We start from the raw sequence: 18,718 nt of genomic DNA on the forward strand, positions 1-18,718 counted from the left end.
CTGTCGCAGGTTGGACGAAGGGCAGAGGCTCCTGGGAAGTGTAGTTCTCGAGCCTCCACGAAATAGCGCTGGGGAAAGCGAGCGCTGCGTATCTCTGGCGAGCAAAACGGCGCCCGTATTGTTTCTCTGAGTACCGACCGCGGGTGAGCAAATGCTTGCTTCGCCAGCAGGATAATTTCGATGCTACCAAATGTCGCCAAGCTCCTCCTTTCATCCGCAACAGATAATATATAGGTTTCTGATAAGCACCCGAGATAGAAAGCTATCCCAGATCTGTGAGCCAGACTTAGTAGAATGTAGGGGCTGATAAGAGGGACCAACTAATTAATTTGCTACAGTTTCCATTGTTTTATATAGTATCTTGCTGTTGTATTTTACTGATTTGTGAGCCTTCCAGACAACTCCTGCTATAAAGGTAGTTAATAATAGTAACGACAAAGAAACTTTCCTTGTCAGGACGAATTGCTGCTATAAAGATGAATGTATTGCCAAAAATGCTGTTTTTGTTCCAGACTTTACAGATTGTGGATAAAATGGAATGTTTTGGGAGGTGGCAAAGAGATATTTCCAAATTTGTCTGGCAGGGCAAAAAGCCCAGAATTAAGTTTAAGATACTAACTGATGCTAAAGAAAGAGGGGGCTTTGCCCTGCCAGACTTAAAGTTGTACTATGAATCAGCAGCTTTCTGCTGGTTCAAAGACTGGCTGCTTCTTGAAAACACTGAGGTTTTGGATCTGGAAGGTTTTAACAATGCTTATGGATGGCATGCATATTTGTGGTATGACAAGGTCAAAAGTCATAAGGCTTTCAAGAACCATATTGTCAGGAAGGCAGTGTTCAATTTCTGGATAAAATATAAAGACTTATTGGAAAATAAGACCCCAAGGTAGCTATCACCAATAGAAGGTAAGGCCCGGAAAAGACTCAGTATGGAGGCCAAATGGCCGAAATATTGGGAAATAATAGAAAAAGATGGAGATAATTGGAGGTTGCAGAGTTTGGAGAAATTAAAAGATAAAGTGCAAGATTGGTTACATTATGCTCAGATCAAAGAAGTTTTCAAGGTGGAAAAATCAAAGTTAGAAACGGAATTGTTAGAACCTAAGACTAAGGTACTTTCAAGAATGTATAATTTGCTGCTAAAATGGAATACACAAGATGAAACGGTCAAATCGGCTATGATAAAATAGGCACAAGACAGTGGGTACAATATCATGTTTGCTGACTGGGAAAGGTTATGAAATTCACGGTATGTAATGCCTTGAAAGAAAATATTATGAAAATGATATATAGGTGGTACATGACCCCAGTCAAGCTTGCAAAAATATACCATTTGTCTGATAATAAATGTTGGAAATGTAAAGAAACTGAAGGAACGTTCTTTCACCTCTGGTGGACCTGCCCTAGAGTTAAGGCTTTCTGGGAAAATGATATATAACGAGTTGAAAAAGGTATTTAAGTATACCTTCCCTAAGAAACCAGAGGCCTTTCTTTTGGGCATCGTCGGCCAGAGGGTGTTAAAGAAGGACCGAACATTTTTTATGTATGCAACAACTGCAGCAAGGATACTTGTCGCCAAGCACTGGAAAACCCAAGATTTGCCCACACTGGAAGAATGGCAGATGCAACTCATAGACTATATGGAGCTAGCAGAAATGACTGGCAGAATCCGAGACCTGGGAGAAGAGGCTGTGGAGGAGGACCGGAAGAAATTTAAGGACTATTTACAAAAATATTGTAAATTGTATGAGTGTTAAGAAAGATGTAAGATTATTAACAATATGGCACCATTAAGCTAGTTAAAAGGAATATGAAGATAAATGAAAATATAAGAAAAGATAAATTTTGGATAATTATGATGCTAAAATTAAACTTTTAAGGTTTGGGTAAAATTATCTAAAACTAGAGACACAATATTGGAAAATTATAAGAATTGAAACAAGGTGATAAATTGCTGAGTAAAGCTCGAAAAACTTGGAACGCAGGAACGAGAGATGCGAGGAAGTCCAAAGAAGTGAAGAAAATATGGTTATCGTAAAATTATATGTTATTTTGTTTGCTTTTTCTATTGTATTAAGAAAATCTTTAATAAATATCTTTAAAAAAATAATAATAATAGTAACGACAAAAAGCTGAACTTTAAGCAGCTTGGAAAAATTTTAAAAAGTGTTTGTTTTTAAGCTTTTACACACACATATCCCATCATATTTTTTCCAGAGTTATACAGTTGGTAGGTATTGAGGAAAGGGCTTTCTTGATGGTGGCAACAACTCAGTTAATTTTTTTTAAGCTCTGGCCCAGCATCCTCTGACAGTGGTCAACCAGATGCCAGTGAGAAGTTTGCTTCCCACCAGTTGCTTGGGAAACAGTAGAGTGGTATTGCACTCACCTTCTGCTTGTTGGCTTCTGAAAACATCTGGTTGGCCACTGTGGAAGACTGTATGGTGGACTAGTAGATGGGCCTTTCATCTGACAAATATATTCTTATGTTATTCTTCCTATTATTTATGAACACCTCTAGGTGCTGTACCATTATTTTAAAAATAATATAGTCCCTCCCTGCAGACTTGTAGTATAATTATAGATATGATAGGTAAGGCAAAAGGAATGAGGAGGGGAGAGGAAAGCAAACACTTAACCAATGGCAGCTTCACTGGCCAATGAATGGAGCCAGTTGGTCTCTCTGTTGGTCTCCTGACATTTGTACCTCATGTGCTATGCCACTATGCCATATCTAAGAGACAAATTGATATCCATTAAGCTGTTTGGAAAACAGATGTTTATATCTATTAAGCAAGATGGTTTGCACAGCAAGCATCACTAGTGGGTACACAAAAAATGACCACTGCCAGCTAGCCAGCCAGCCTACCAACCAACCAACCACCAATGGAATGAACAGAATGCTACAGTCCTTGTGTAGCCTAGCAACTGGTATGAAGGGAAGCAGAGCAATGCTTGTAGGGGCCTACTGGTCACCACAAGACAGAGCAGACTGTCCCCTATAAGAGCTCACTCTTGTCTAGACAAGAGTGCCACAGCCTTGGTGGGGGCCACATACTTATTTTACCATTGTGTGCAAACTGCCCAGATTCACCGAGTTCAAGTCCTCCATTTGAATGATAGTCCCCAAGGTGTTTTTAGTAGAGGGAAATCTGAACAGAAGGTCTTTGGATATTATAAAAGGTATATATGATGTGGTGGACATGTTTCATTCACAAAAATGGTCTCATGGACCACAGAGAAAAGAAACAGTGCTCCGGAATCATCAGCATTTTATATGCAGAAATGACAGTGATTCTTCTGTCCACTGACTACGTCCCATCCTTAGCTTATATCTTTCTCAGAGCTATGGGCCAACAGGAAACGAGAAAGGAGGGGAAAACACTTTTAAAGCTAAGATTTTGATCAGATTTAGGATTTCAGGCTTTAAGATTCCATCAGACCTCTGTGACTCATGATGCAACCAAGAGATGAAAAAAGCGGTGACCTTGTTGACATCCTTAGCATGGAACAAAATTCCCTGTGGCAGTGCTTCAGTTAAGGGAGGAAGGAAGGAGCATCTGTTAGTTAATTTTAAGGGCAGATCTGCATGAGGGAGAAACTGCCTATCCTTGTGACATATCAAGGACTAAAACAAGAGGCCTGCCATCCACTGCAGAGTACTGCTGACATCAAAGGCTACAGGAAATGTTATTAGAATGATAGGATGCCAGAATTATTGAACAATCCTTCTCTGAGACTCGGTCAGTGCTACAGAAATTGGTGCAAGTGTTAAATCCTCACTACCTGTCTTTCTTGCACTCAGAATGTGAGTGCAAAATAATAATGAGAGCACCTGAGGAAGGCAGAGGGAAAAGAGACAGAGCTGCAATTCAGTTAAATTGCCTCTTCCATTTACTCATTGGGTGGCTTTAGGCAAGATGAAATTTGTTGGCCTCACCACCCCAAAAAGCTGGAATAACAGGGCTGCAAGTGTGCTCCTGTGCAAGGTTCCAGCCAGTCTGCATGCCCTCTTCCAGCTTACAACATTTACTTGTTTACAGCACCCTTTACCCCAGTGTTTGACTATAAAGGCTATCAGAGCAGTTTACAAGAACAGCAGCAGGAAGGCTGTTTCTACCCTCACCTGTACAATCTAAAAGACATGCCACACAAAGAAAGAGAGATGAGGGAGGAGAGGGGAAAGCCTGCTCAGGTGCCAGTTAAAGTTGCGGTATTTATAACAACCACTCAATTCTCTCCCTTGCTTTAGTCCCCCCCCCCCATTTGTTTGTTTATTTCTACAAGTTTTAGAATTTCATAATTGACTCCATTTCGTTACAGAAGAGTCCACACTGATAAAAAAAATCAGTATGAATAGATAGGTGTATTTTATTATCCAGTCTTAAGAGTTGGTGTAAAGTAGGTGCAGTAAACCTGTGGTCCTCCAGATGTTGAACTACAGCTCCCATCATCCCTGACCAGTGGCCATGCTAGCTGGGGCTGATGGAGGTTGGAGTCAAACAACATCTGGGGAGCCATAGGTTTGCTACCCCATTGTAAAGGTTAGAATAGGATAACATTATAGAAATTTATACTGCAACTTTCAGACAGATCGCTAGGGCAGCTTACAATACAAAATCAAAAGTCTGATTTTAGAAAATGATTAAAATGTATGTTTAAAAAAACACACACACGCAAAACCCTACATATTAAAAGCAGTAGAATCCAAAATCTAAACTGAACATAAGCAGAGGCCTGTGTCAGATGTGTGGTTTCTGATCTTTCTTCCATTGCAGTCAATGGCTGGTTCTGCACGGATCCCCAATGACAAGAAAACAGGTGGGAAGGCAGCGCCTCCTCATTTCCTGTTCCAGCTGGCTGCAGCCCTGGACAACCCCGCCATCAAGTCACTGGAGGTAAAGGATGAGTGCTGTGGTTATGAGAAAAAGAAGGCGACGCAGATAGCACAGGATATCCTGTTTACAGACGCTGAGGACATACCACAGGCTCGTAAAGCAGGGGAAAGTGAATATCATGTTGCAGAAATGTCTGGAGAGAAGCATGTTAGGTATAGTGTGGTGGTTAGTGTTGGACTTGGACCTGGGAAACGAGGGTTCACATCCTCCCACTCAGACATGAAGCGCCCTGGCTGACCTTGGGCCAATCACAGTCTCTTAGCCTAACCTACCTCTCAGGGCTGTGGGTGTTTGTCAGCTACCCACATGAAGCACCATGCTGCCTCTGTTAAAAACAGCTTCAGGGAATTAACAAGCAGCAGCAGCCCTACAAAGATATTCCATAGGAACAAAGGAAGCTGCCTTTTACGGAGTCAGGTCATTGGTCCATCTAGCTTAACAGAGCCTACACTGACTGGCAGCAGTTTCCCTGAGTTTCTATTGGGACATTCTCAGTCCTAGCTGAAGATGGCAGGGATTGAACTAGGGATATTCTGCATGCAAAGCAGATGCCTCACTGCTGAGGCAAGGGGCCAAAGCTCAGAGGGATCCAGTGCTCCACCTAGCAGTGCTGAGACAAGAACTTACCTGCTCATAACTGCCTGACCAAGGATGGTAACACACAAAAATGATCATTGATCCCTCCCAGTAATGGCTCTTGATCCCTCCCAATAGTGGCCATTTGTTCCCCCAAAATAATTACTCCAATGTCACCCCATAAAACTGAGAGCGTCCTCCACTGGGTTTGCCCTTTTAAAAAAATTATATGCCTTTTCTAGGTAGCCAATCCCTTCAACATCAGAATATGCCAGACGTTAAATGTGCCTGGGTTTGGGATTTTAAAGTTTTTTTTAACAGCCTCATCAGGATCTGAAGCCTTTCTCTCTGTGATATGGTGCCACTGAAATTTTTCTCCCACTGCAAGAAGCAAGTTGTGCCTTTCGGAATCAGAAACCCATTGTTCTCTCCAGTGATGCTACCTTGCTAGAGTTCTCCAAATTTTGTTCAGGGGTGCATGGTGGTTTATTTTGTGTTTACTATAACACTGGGCTAAAAAAAAAACCCTGACCATCCAGATGTTAGTGGACTCCGGCTCCCAGCAGCCCCAGCCAGCATGCCGTGATATGAGGTCAGAACAGTAGTCCCAACATAATCTGTAACAGGACTAGTTCAGATTTCCAGAGGGGGGCTTAGCGAGGTGGACCCAGCAAGAGGGTAGTGAATAGTGGCATGGCTGAGGCCCCTGGGCCTGATCTGGAGGGCCACAAGTTCCCCACTTTTGCCCTATGACAACCATGATCTATTTTGAAAGCATTTCCCTCTCTTATAGAACTTAGGAGATGTGGTGCCCAAAGGTGGCCGATGACTTGCTTAATATGAAATGCTGGAAGCTTCCCCTTCTTGTGGTCTCCAAGAAACCTCTGGAGGGATCATGAAACCAGGGTTTTGTTCTTGCCATTGGCCTTCTCTACTGACTATGTGCATCTTCCCACAGTGGCATGAAGATGGGAAAGGGATTCTTCTCCATGCCAAGTTGTTTGAGGAAGAGATCCAGAGGCACCAAGAGCTGTTTACAGAACTCAGGCATCTGAAATCTGTTCCTGTGCTCCAGGCCTGGCTAGCAACCTATGGCTTTAAAGCAAGAATGGTGAAGTAGGTCACGATGGATTTCCATATATTTCCCACGGCAAAGAAGCAGAGCACAGGGGGGAAGGAACTAAAGTTAAATGTTTAAGGATGTCAGAAAGCAGAACTGAAAGAAACCTCTGCGCAATTGTGCTGGATACCTGGCACTGGGCAAGATGGAGCAATGGCCACTATAAGGCAGCTTCATAAATACCTCCCTCCCATCTATGTTCCGAATGCTGCCCAGTGAACATTTTTGCTGGTAGTCCTAGCACTGATAATGCAGCCTGGCATTGCAAGGGAGGCAGCTAATTCAGGGGGAAGATGCTGGTGGCAACAGCAGCACCACACCATCCCTTCCATGCCCTTCTGATCCTTCTTGGCCTTTCCCTGACATTATGATGGCTGTCCCATCTACCTGCCAAAGTTGGTCTGTGGAGCCAAAGTTTCCCACTCCTGTTCCAGAAAATGGAGCCCAAGGCCTGTACTGGATTGTGGGACATTCACTGGAACCAGAGCCCTTTCCCTTTGACTCCTCAGCCCTCTTGCATCTTGTTTCTCCCCCACAGAACCGATTCTGAAATGCTTGTTTTCCAACATGCCGATTTCAAGAAGCTCCCTCCAAGGGTGGAGGAGACAGAGGGCCCCAAAACGGAAGGTTCTCTTGTGCCCAAACAGTCCAAGAAATCCAAGAAAAGGAAAAGCACACTGGATATCACTGTGGTCCCAGCTGCTAGCACAGCAGGCACATTGCTTCCAGAGCCTACAGGTGTAGAGAGTGAGTGCAAAGAAATGGGAAGTTACAAGCTAGGTATTTTCAGTATCAGGGCATGATTCCTGGTGGGGGAAGAGAGAGATTGGATGCAACTGAGATACTAGTTTCAACTTAGTGATATCTACAGCAGTGTTTCCCAACCTTGTGCCTCCAGATGTTTTTGGCCTACAACTCCCATCATCCCTGACCACTGGTCTTGCTAGCTAGGGATGATGGGAGTTGTAGGCCAAAAACATCTGGAGGCACAAGGTTGGGAAACACTGATCTACAGTAAGAATGACTGGCTTGTACAGAATGATCATATTTCCCACAGCTAATACTGGCAATCACCAGCACAGGCTGGTGGGCTTAGAGTTGAAGAAGTAGCTGTCCCTTAAAAGCTATATATGTATCTTACATAGAAAAAGGGGACAGTTAGCTGCAGCTTTTCAAAACACCAGAAAATCCTTCTGAGCTGGCCTCCAAGCAGGATGGATATTACTTCTAACTTTAGCCCCATGATCCCAAACCATCCCTAATTCCCAGCACTTCTAGAAAAATGCACAAACAGGCACCAAAAGCAGGCAGCTGTATGTCTGCTTGAACTCGTAATAACTTCTTCAACTACATTTCAATATAAGGGGAATAAAAATTCTGCTTCCCAAGTCCTTGTGCTATATTTAGGAAGACATCAGTTCATTCTCAAGGGGCAGAAAAAGAACCCTCACAAGTTCTTACTGCTCCATCAATGATGTGAACCAAGAAGCCTGGCTGTTTGCTGGGGTAGCTGCAGAAAGAAGCAAGGTGTAGAGGGGCAGACCATCATCTGCAAGAAAAGAATGGGCTGAGGTTTAGGTAGAACGTACACGTGTGTGTGTGTGTGTGTGTGTGTGTGTGTGTGTGTGTGTATCATTCTCATCTCACCAACAGCCTTTGCCTTATAAGCCATCTATCTTCCAGCATTCACTGTCATTATTTGTAGGAAAGTCACAGCGTCTGCGTCCCTTATACCAATATATCAACTATGATAACCCAGAGATGAACAGCCCGTCAGACAAACAGTGTGACCTGCCTCCGCTGGAAGTGCATTCTGCTCTAGAGAATAAGACAGGCCCATTGGAACCAAGAATAACTCCACTCAAAGGTAACAGGTTAGGAATAAAAAAGGGAGCTTCATATGCTCCTTCCTCACAAATCCAATACCACAACAAGGGTTGGAGTAGAATTTTAGTCAAAGAATTCCAAGAGCTTCCATTGTGGGCTCAGAAAGCCACTGGTCCGCTATCACACTGCTTCTGCATACTTGCTCATGGGACAGGACAATGGTTCATATTGACTATTTTTTTGTTGCAGAAGACAAAGGAAAAGAGCTGAGAATTCCGACAAGTGCCACTTCAGGAGCCGCAGCAAAGGCTGAAGTAGACAAGTCTACTCAGGTGGACATTGATAAGATGCTCAGCGTCTGTGCCGCTCACCTAGTCCCACCACTGTCGCCACAGCACAAGTAGCAACATCTAACAGAATGCTTAGCTACTCCTCCTAGAGACAAGGCCTGAGACAGTCATTTTGCTAGATGCTCCTTTATGCTCCCAATTGTATTTCCCCAAATGTTGATTATATTAAGGTGTCAAGTGTTTGCATTGTCTCCTCACTTGCCTCTAAAACAACAACAATGGTGGTATACCCTACCTCCATTTTATCCTTTACAAATATACTCAGTCTGGCAACAATATATCTCATCTGTGCTGGAAGGTGGTGAAAGAGACTAATAATTGTACATTTGTGCCTCTTCCCCTCTTTAAACTGGCTATATTTGCATTCCATCAAAGGAAAAGGAAGAGCACATAACCTCCCCTCCCCCCAATAACAATAACAGTAACAACCACCACCACCAGAAAATGAAAGACTTACAAAGTGGGAAGCGGCGAATATCATACTGCTCTTTGCCACTAAGAGAAAAAGAGAATTCACATATGTAATCAAAGAAAGAGCCTTCATTAAATTATTTTTCTATCTGCTCATGTTTGCATAAAAACCCAATCAAAGATTTCCAATGGCTTATCTAGTGTGGACCTCCTTATCTTCACAGGTCTTGACAAAGCATTTAAATTCTCAAATTCCACATATTGTAAACAGAAAGTTGGGAGGTTCCCTTACTCTAGAATTTGGACTTTTCCAGTACAAAACACTGTCCACACTGTCTTTTGTTAGTCCAGTTGTATAAAACCAACATCTGCAACTAGAATTAAGGATACAGCGGTTTGGGTTAAAAATAATTTTAAAAGCTCAGAATAGAAAAATAGGGTGTTTTCCACAGGGAAGAGAAAAACAGCTGATCTAGTTCTTGATTTTATCTATTTTTAGTTTTTCTTCCATAATGTTACCATTTACAAAAACACAAAAAAGGTTGCTTATTAATGCTTTATATTAATGTACAGGATTAAAACCTAGTAGGAAAACGAAGTAGGAAAACAATAAAAACATTCAAGTAAACAGTATTATTTATACAAAAATTAGCTACTGCTTCTCAGTGTCAGCCTAGTGAGGAGCAGCTCTGAGATCTGGTAGTTGTGCACTATTATCTGCTACGCAAGAAGCACCACAGCTCCCACAGGATACAAGTCAGGACAAGGGATAGGGAACATTGTCCAGTGTTCAATTAAATCAACTACCCCTGTCAGCATGCAGCTGAAAACAGCAGTTGAATATTCCTTTTCTTATCAACTTCATATCCCTTGACAGATGAAATACCTGCTTCATTAAACAACAATCACTGACTTAGATTTGGCTTCTGTGCTACCAAGCAATCATTGGCGGCATTTGGCAGCACTGAGCAGGGCAAGAGGGAATGCAGGAAAAGAAGTGCAAGAGGCCTTCAGTCTCTGCTATGGGAAAGGAGCACCAGCACGTGCAAACAGCAGGTGAATGCCACACAGCACTCAACTGACTTCTAGAACAGCTAGTCTTAAAGACAGAGACTAAATTGGAAGTGTTCGGTACCGAGGCACAGACTAGATGGATGTGGTTGTCATTCGTGTGTCAACCCTGCTCTTATGTAAAGCAGGAAGTCTGTAGGATGAAAATATAACAGAAGGAATGCAGGAAGGAGGATGCTCAATCCTCCCCCTTGCACACTTTCTTCCTCTCAGTCCACTACTCCAACAACTTTTTCCATTTCCAGCCCACTTTTGGAATCAGAGCCAGGGACAGACCAAAATGGCTGGAACAAATGATTGGAGGAAGGGAAGGCATGGGAGAGTTCAGTGGCCTTTTCCTGAACACTTTTTTTTACTGTTACAACAAAACAGGGGTGGGGTTTTGTGTGAACAGGGAGGATACAGGAAAATACATGTCCACCACCTAGTTTGATACTGAGTTGTAGAGACTACAAATTGTTCTCTTTAAGGACCGTACTTCTGTATTTGCCTCACTTTTACCACATCAAGAAGAATCCTAAAAGGTAACTTGTCTTCCTGTTCTTAAACAACCATCTCTACTGCTACATTCAAACTGCAAAAATACATGAGCTGTGCACAGAAGGGAGACAGACTTGTCCCCAATGGTAGAAATCCCACCTTTTCATTTAACTACTTCTAAGTGCAAAGGGCAATTCAAGTTTTCCTAACAATACAAAGTTCAAAAGGTTTAGCTTTAAAAAAAACAGTGACACAAATCTGCAACATTTAAAATGCTCTTAAATGAGTTTAAAAACCAAAAGGATTTCCTTTGAGGTTTTGCCCGCAATTATAATTCCCCATTATACCTCCTCCCACCCCCTGAATATGAAACAAATGTATCCATGTTAAAGTTTTCTGCACATATTCAATATTCTGCTCATTAGGAATATTTCTATTATAAGTTATTTCTCTGTAATGCCTCGCAGAGGTTTTGATTGGCATCTGGCTCCTCAGTCATTACTTCCACAGATTCCCAATCCCCAGACCGGCTGGATTTTTTAATAGCATCTACTACACTTTGCATATAGAGACCATCTTCAAAAGAAGCTGCCATTGCAACTGGCTCGGGATCCCAGGTTCGCTGGTCTTCCTGGTCTTGGAAGGACTGACGCAGAGCTTGCACCAGGTACACCATCCCTTTGAGGTACAGAAGGGGTATGTCTTTGAATCCTTTTTCTGAAAGTCCTGCATGGACATTCAAAGAGTCTGCAAACAGGAGTTCTTCCTGGGGAGCAGTGTTCTTCTGGCCATACAAATCTGTCCCCCGTGCTATAAGGCGCCCTGCTGACCCTACAATCATGACCTCATGAACAAATGGCCCAGGCATGTTGAAGTTCAGAGTCACAGTGCTACAGATACCTCCTGACATCAGCATTTGGAAAAAGCAAAAATCATCACTTGTGACATGGCGGATGCCATTGATGGCAGAGTTCTGCTTCACAAAGGTTTTCAGTAACCCATGAACCTTCTCTGCCTTTCGACTTGTCAGGTGAGTGAGGAGGTCTATAATGTAAGTCCCCATTGTGTGGAGGCCACCCCCACCCATCAGTTCATCACAGATCCAGTTGTACTTGTGGCTGAGAAGGCTTCCCCAGTACACTCGCACGTCACAGACCAGAACATTGCCCACATAGTGCTCTTCTATTAACTGCTTCATCTTGATGAATGCTGGTAGAAAACGCAGGACATTGCCTACAATGCTCATGAGCTTGGGGTAGTATCTGGCAGCTGTGACCATTCTGAAAGCATCCACAGAGGTAGCAGCTTTCTCACAGATGACATTCTTTCCAATACCTGTGAATAAAGGAGACAAATTTTAGTTCAGATTTTGCTAGGCAGCCTCAAGCAATTAGAGGATTCTTATCTGTCTGTACAGTGTCATCCTTGCTCAGTTCATAAAGTACAGAAAAAGGAAGGATGACTAGCAGCCGATTGTGCAACCATCTAATGCAGAAACCCCATCTCTCTAGCTGTTTTGGGACTACAAGTCCCTTTAGCAGTTGTGAATTGGCAGTTGTGGTCCAAAACAGCTGAAGGGGACCAGGCTGGGGAGGCACTAGATATTTTACAAAAGTAAGCATTCAATCAGGTTTCTTCAACCTGGTGCCCATGTCCAGCTGTTTTAAACTAAAGCTCCCATCAGTCCCAACCAGTAAAACCATACTGGTTTGAAGAAGATAGGAGCTGCAGTGCAAAACAAATGGTGGGTACCAGGTTGGCAATCACTGCTCTAGAAAGATGCTCCCCACCACCAAGGATTAAGTACCATGATATGGTATTTGCAGACACCCAGTGGCCGGTGAAGCTGAAGAAACATGTTGGTGCATTTTACTCAATCCCTGAGGGACTGTGGAAATGTGGATATTTAGTTTAACCACAGTAAGATTCCCTCTCTAATCTGCAGAAAAACATTTTTTGTTTTGGAGATCTGCCATCCTGTGTGAACTGTACTTGAGGAATGGGAAACTTAGGCAAGGGATACTTTTACCTTTCTACTTCCTGTTTACTATGTTTCTGAAACATACAGACCTTGATACTTATAAAAAGAAAAAGTCAAGTAATCATGCTATATGCTCTTCCAATGAGCATCTAGCTGTAATTGCCTTTACAATGCTGCTAGTTTAATATGCAATAGCAAAGTCAAGTTAGCAAATACTAAAAATTTCCTTACAGTAACAAAAAGAGTTCACTCCTTCCATCAGCTAATGCAAAAGAATGAAACACAAACATGTTTTTGGGATAAGTAGAAGAAGTGTAGTAATATCACAGATGGCAGAAAGTCAAGTACCACTCCAATTTATGTAACATGAGACAACGATATGATACAAACATACTGTGCCAAAATGAAGCATTCAGTTTTATAATATTAAGTAATCAGCAACAGCCTGAGAACACAACTTAAAGGGGAGATGAATTTTAAATAACCACAACTTGTTTCAGATAATCAACAGCACAGTACCTAAAGCTTTCACAGCAATTTGTCGTGTGAGTGGTGGAGGGATGTTGATGCAAACCAGATCCACATCCTGGTGCAGCAAGACATCATCTGTCCGACTTGTGTAGAAGGAAATATTCATTTCCTCAGCTAGTTGCTTTGCTTCTTCTTCAGTCTTCCCCCATAGTGCCTTGATGGAAAAACCTTCAGCTCTCAGCAGAGGCACTAGCACCCGAGCTGAGCTCCCAGTCCCAAATACCCCAACACCAGGAAGCATTTTCATTTTGTATTATTTTTCCAATTCAGTTCCCAAGGGCAAGACTAAGGCATAAAAACAAAGCTTCTTGGCATCCTGTTTCATACATAATTCCTAAAACAGAATAAAATAAAGTGTAAGCAAAAGGAACCATTTATACGTTCTGCATAAATCTGTGGCTATTTGTAGTCAACACTAATACAAGTGCAGTTCAAGGCTGGTTATTCAACATCAAATTTGTTTGAAGCTGTTCATTTTAAGACTACATCTTTATATTTTAATTCTTCACATATACTGTGTCTTACTAAAATATCTATTGTATCCTTCAGAGGAAATCCAAGTATGTGTTTTTCTAGTTTGAAACTTTCTAGTAAGTTACCTCTACCCTAGTAAGTCACTCTTTCAAATACAAAAAAACACTGAAATGGTGGTGCTTAAATATAACACACAAGCTGAAGCAGCACTGGAAATTACCAAAGGATCAAGCTATTAAATGTTAAGAAAGAGGACATTTTCAGGTTTTCTAATATCACTTGATATTATATCTTTAAAGGGAAAAAAGTGGATACTGAAAGTATATTTATTGACAATATAAGCAGCAATAGAGTATGCTATGCAAAATTCTCACTTCATTTTTATCATTTGAATAATATATTTTATGGCCTTCATATGCCTTTGAGGTATATCCTTCCATACATGTTGCTGTGGCCTTTGGCTCTTACATTATCTTGAAATCTTTATGGGCATAAGACATTGGTAAGAATTTTCCTTGAGGGGTTATATAAATAAGAGCTATATTAAAAGTAATAACCATATATATTAGATGCAAGATAGAGCTCCACAATTATGAGCAAGACTGGACAATCATAAATCCTATCACAAATCTTACCAACCTGCCTGGCAAGAAAGCTGTTAAACATTGTGCACATTATTTATATGACAGCCCTACAAGCAGACAGTCAAACATATCCAGAACATACAGCAAGCAAGCAGTGCTTGTTGAGGCCTGGGGATCGCTGGATTTCGACTGTTTTCATGCACTAATACTACATCTTGTAGTTATATTCTCTGAGTTATATTTTATTTGCACAATCATAATGAATTTCAGGAACTAAAATGCTTTTTCTGTGCAGCCTGAGCAGGAGCAGTCAATGACGTTATAGTTAATGGTTGTAGCCTGTCTTCACTTACCCCACCCGACAGCCCTGCTCACAGTTGTGATGAGCATTCATACATTATGAATGGTCCATGTCACCATTAAGAAAAAGAGGTAGGAATAGACCAATATATATGTGGACTGTCCCTGGATAAAATTAATTTTCTTCTTTAAGCTCCCAAAGTTCTTAACCTAGCTCAAGGTTGTCATCTGAACTAGTCAGATATTTAACTGATAATCAGTCACAAGTCAGTCCATCGTTTGAAAAATAAGACTAGACATTCTGTTTTGGCGACTGTAACCTTGGTTTAAGGAGCCATTTGGTGCCTAGCTTATATATGCCAGTTTCTAACACTGTCCCCATTCCTACCATACCCTCACATATTTTACACACATACTCCGCTGCGGCTGACCCTCATGGCTTGTAGTCCTATTCTTATGGCCAGTTCTTTCAGCTTCTGCCTAGTCAAACCCATTCTATTTACGTATTGTACTTTTTTAAAAAATGGAAAGTGCTTCTCTTCAAAACCTGTGACAAACATGGAAAGCAGCTACTACCAATTAAGGTTCTGAACTCCAATAATTACATAGTCCTTTATTGTACATTGCCTGTGATGCTTTAACAGAGAATTCATGAACAATATGATTAAAACTTTTCCACTCTGCCTGTCCTCCACATATATCCCACTTCACTTCCTCCACACTTTATAACTGCCCTTTCCTTTCACAATACACATCCTCCCACACAATTGCCATTTACTGCTGTCATGAATGGCTGCTGCATACATTTGAGCTTTGTATAGAAATGTTACAGGCTATATCTCTTACATTTCTTTGCCTTTGGGCCCCAATGTTTACTTCTCTGAACCTCTATTTTTTTAAAAACACTCTCCTCACCACACACTCTTCAAGCATCTTTTACAAAGTAGATTCTGACGGACAAATATGGGGTCCTTTAAGGTGCCACAGGACCCGCCTTTCAATGATAAAAAATAGAGATACTTGATTCATTCACTCACCCACATTCATACATACTGTATATACTGTCTGCCTGGTTCAGAGGGCCTCGAGTTCCCCGCCCCGATACACGCCTGATCCTTCACGCATCGGACGAAGCCCACAATAAACCTCTTAAGACTTTTTAAGGCGCCAATAGACTCACTGTTGCTTGGGCTGCAGACTAACACGGGTCCTCAAGGTCGTCTGTCACCTAGCATAAAGGAACACGCGTGTGTGTGTGTGTGCGCGCGCGCCAACAAGAATCCCTTCTCCCTCGTGCAGGGGCCTCACCTACCCCACTTGCCCCCCGCCTTGAATAGCGCGGCTTCTGCCCCGCCCTTCCTTCCCTCCTCTACACGCCTTTCACGATCACACACACCCCCCGCGTTCATTTTCGCCTCAGAGTCAGATTCCAGACGTTCCCGCTTTCCCACGGAGGAAGGTGGTGATGATGATGATGACGGAGGGAGGGAGGGAGGAGTAAGGAACATCTACGTCCACCCCCCCTTCACCTCACCTCACCTGAGGGCCGCAGCGCCTCTTGGTCTCTCTCTCTCTTGCGTGCTACAAGTGCTCGCGCGCGCGCGCGCGCACGGCTGCTCGCGCACTGCCCGAGGTACCGGCCGCCTAGGTCACATTTCTCTCCCCCTCCCACCTATCGGGCTTTTCCTTCTTGCGCAAGCGCGAGGGGCCGGGGAGGCGGCGGGGGCGGCGACGTTGCCGGCTCCCTCTTAAAGGCGCAGTGCCGATTCTTTCACTTGGCTTGAACGCGGTCCTGCAGAACAGGCGTTCGAATCCCCACTCGGCCACGAAGCTCGCCGGGTGGCCTTGGGCCAGTCGCTGCCTTTCAGCTTAACCAACCTCGGCAAGGTCGTGGTAGGGATTCAACGAGGGTGGGGACCTTGGAGGAAAAGGTGGGCTATAAATTCAACAAATAAATAAATGCAACAAATAAAGTGGTTGGTGGAAGCGGGCAGGGAAAGCAGTGCCTGGGTGTAGCTGCCTCCGCAATTGCCTGCATTACTGCATAGTGATGCTATGTCAGAAACAGATTAGAAAATGTAAATGGTGGCTTGCAGTGTGGAGTGGAGCGACCTAAGACAGGTGTCTATGGTGGGCCTTGCTGGAGTGCTGGACTTCTGGCAACTGCCCGAGGAAGCTATGTGCTGGAGTTGTTCCAGGCTATTCTACTTTGCAGGGCTGTTGTGAAGATTTTTTAAAAAACAACAACAGGGGTGCCGGAGTAAATGATGACATATCCTAAGTTCATTAATGAAAGGGTGTAATAGAAATGCAATAAAATAAGCATATCATGCTGCTAGGGAATGTATTATTTCAACCTTGTCAACAAGTTTACAAAAGTTACCAGAATGCATTTTTTTCTTTTTTATACTAACCTGAGGGGACTGGCTAAAGAGGGGCGGAAAGCCTGTTGTGTTTTTATGCTGTATGTGAACGAGGGGGGCTTCCTTCACAGGTATGGAATTCCTTATCACCTATGGCAGAGGTGAGCAACCTGAGTTCTGAGTACCAAATGTGGCCCTCCACATCCTTCTCTGACTCTGCTGCACAGCCTCAAGTGCTTTCTCCTGGCTGCAATGTGTTCTTGAAGAGTGGTGATAGCTCTCCCCTGCCTGGACATTCACCCCAATCTAAGGCTAGTGAGAGACTTAAGGCAGCCAGTGCTTCCCTCTGGTCTGGTTTCCTTGGAATGAGTATTTTTGAAGACTGGTGTCTTTTTGATATATGGTTTTATTTACCCCCACACACAACCAGAGCACAAGATGAAAAGCTCATAGCATCACTACTACATCAGAACTTGCTCCTCCATTAGACTTCCAGAGAGATCCCCCAAAGGTTTGGTTTCATCCCACCGTGATCAAGTCAAACCTCTGTGTCTTCTCAGCTGCATACTTGACAAAAGCTAGCCTCTGACCTACTGTTCTCTTGCCTCTAGGATGATGTGGTGTCTAGCCAGGTGTGTGAGATCTGGCTACGCTTTCTTCTAGAAACATCAGAGAAATGCTGGGAGGGTATGGAGTTATGTGACCCCCGAGCCAAGGAGATAAGTAACTATATAGTACAGTGGTACCTTGGGTTAAGAACTTAATTCGTTCTGGAGGTCCGTTCTTAACCTGAAACTGTTCTTAACCTAAAGCACCACTTTAACTAATGGGGCCTCCCGCTGTTGCTGTGCCGCCGGAGCATGTTTTCTGTTCTCATCCTGAAGCAAAGTTCTTAACCTGAGGTACTATTTCTGGGTTAGCGGAGTCTGTAACCTGAAGCTTATGTAACCCAAGGTAACACTGTACAACCTTTAGAAGACAACTGAAGACAGCCCTGTGTAGGGAAGTATTTTTTTAAAGTTTAATGTTTTATTATGTTTTTATATATGTTTGAAGCCGCCCAGAGTGGCAGGAGCAACCAGGTCAGATGGGCAGGGTATAACTAAGTAGTAGTAGTAGTAGTAGTAGTATGGAATAGGATGTCTCTATTTTCATCAGATAAATTTTGGAGGGTCTGCACATATACACAACCAGAGCACAAGATGAAGGGCTCACAGCATCACTGCTACATCAGATCTTGCTCCTCCATCAGGTCCCTAGGGAGATCCCCTAAAGGTTTGGTTTCAGCACTGAGAGGAAGTCAAGCCTCTGTGTCTTTCCAGCTGCAGACAAGACAAAGGCCAGCCTCTGACCTACTGTTCTCTTGCCTCCAGGATGCTGAGTCCAGCCACGTGTGAGATCTGGCTACCCTTCCTTGTAGAGACAGTACTAGCTCCTTTTTCTATGACAACACGGCCATACTTGCTCAAGTCTTTAGGCATATAAAAGGATGCTGAGCGGGGTCAGCTTGATCTTTTACAAAGAAACTGGTTCAGGCACTTCAGCTCCTACTACAGACTCCCATCATCCAGATAAAGAACCACAGGCTTTGGAGGGGACCCAAACACATAATCCAAACCAACCCCCTGCTCCTACAACAGCGAGTTGCACGCACTAAATGCATCTGGCTTTTGTATGTAGTCTTCTGTACCAGAGATGGGGAATCTGTGGCCCTCCAGATGTTGTTGAACCACAGTTTCAATCATTCTGACC

At 43.1% G+C, this 18,718-nt stretch overlaps 2 protein-coding genes across 10 annotated transcripts; one reads left to right on the top strand and one right to left on the bottom strand.

Moving 5' to 3' along the window:
* Window positions 1-2,169: 2,169 nt before the first annotated feature.
* Window positions 2,170-16,517, bottom strand: GFOD2 (Gfo/Idh/MocA-like oxidoreductase domain containing 2; the record flags this gene model as incomplete). 9 transcript variants are annotated; one of them, XR_014567399.1, is made up of 7 exons in its annotated part: window positions 16,143-16,517; window positions 15,784-15,831; window positions 13,234-13,579; window positions 11,199-12,068; window positions 9,229-9,266; window positions 7,600-8,143; window positions 4,348-7,459 (listed from the first exon to the last, which is right to left on the bottom strand). XR_014567399.1 is itself a non-coding variant. In XM_083752254.1 (5 exons), exons 2-5 carry the CDS (start codon window positions 13,490-13,492, stop codon window positions 2,651-2,653), a joined length of 1,251 nt encoding a protein of 416 aa, XP_083608380.1. In that variant the 5' UTR covers window positions 13,493-13,579; window positions 16,143-16,517. The 9 variants fall into 9 exon arrangements, 7 of the variants coding, with proteins under 7 accessions (XP_083608380.1, XP_083608381.1, XP_083608379.1 ...); XR_014567398.1 differs by lacking the exon at window positions 15,784-15,831; XM_083752254.1 differs by lacking the exons at window positions 4,348-7,459; window positions 7,600-8,143; window positions 15,784-15,831 and adding an exon at window positions 2,170-2,734.
* Window positions 4,782-8,953, top strand: LOC310850643 (uncharacterized protein C16orf86 homolog; the record flags this gene model as incomplete). Its single annotated transcript, XM_083752296.1, has 5 exons — window positions 4,782-4,898; window positions 6,433-6,590; window positions 7,133-7,341; window positions 8,300-8,461; window positions 8,671-8,953. The coding sequence occupies 5 exons, from the start codon at window positions 4,782-4,784 to the stop codon at window positions 8,823-8,825; spliced, it is 801 nt and encodes a 266-aa protein (XP_083608422.1). The 3' UTR covers window positions 8,826-8,953.
* Window positions 16,518-18,718: the final 2,201 nt, after the last annotated feature.

Source organism: Podarcis gaigeae (assembly GCF_964106915.1).
Source record: "Podarcis gaigeae genome assembly, chromosome: 8".
NCBI lineage: Eukaryota > Metazoa > Chordata > Lepidosauria > Squamata > Lacertidae > Podarcis > Podarcis gaigeae.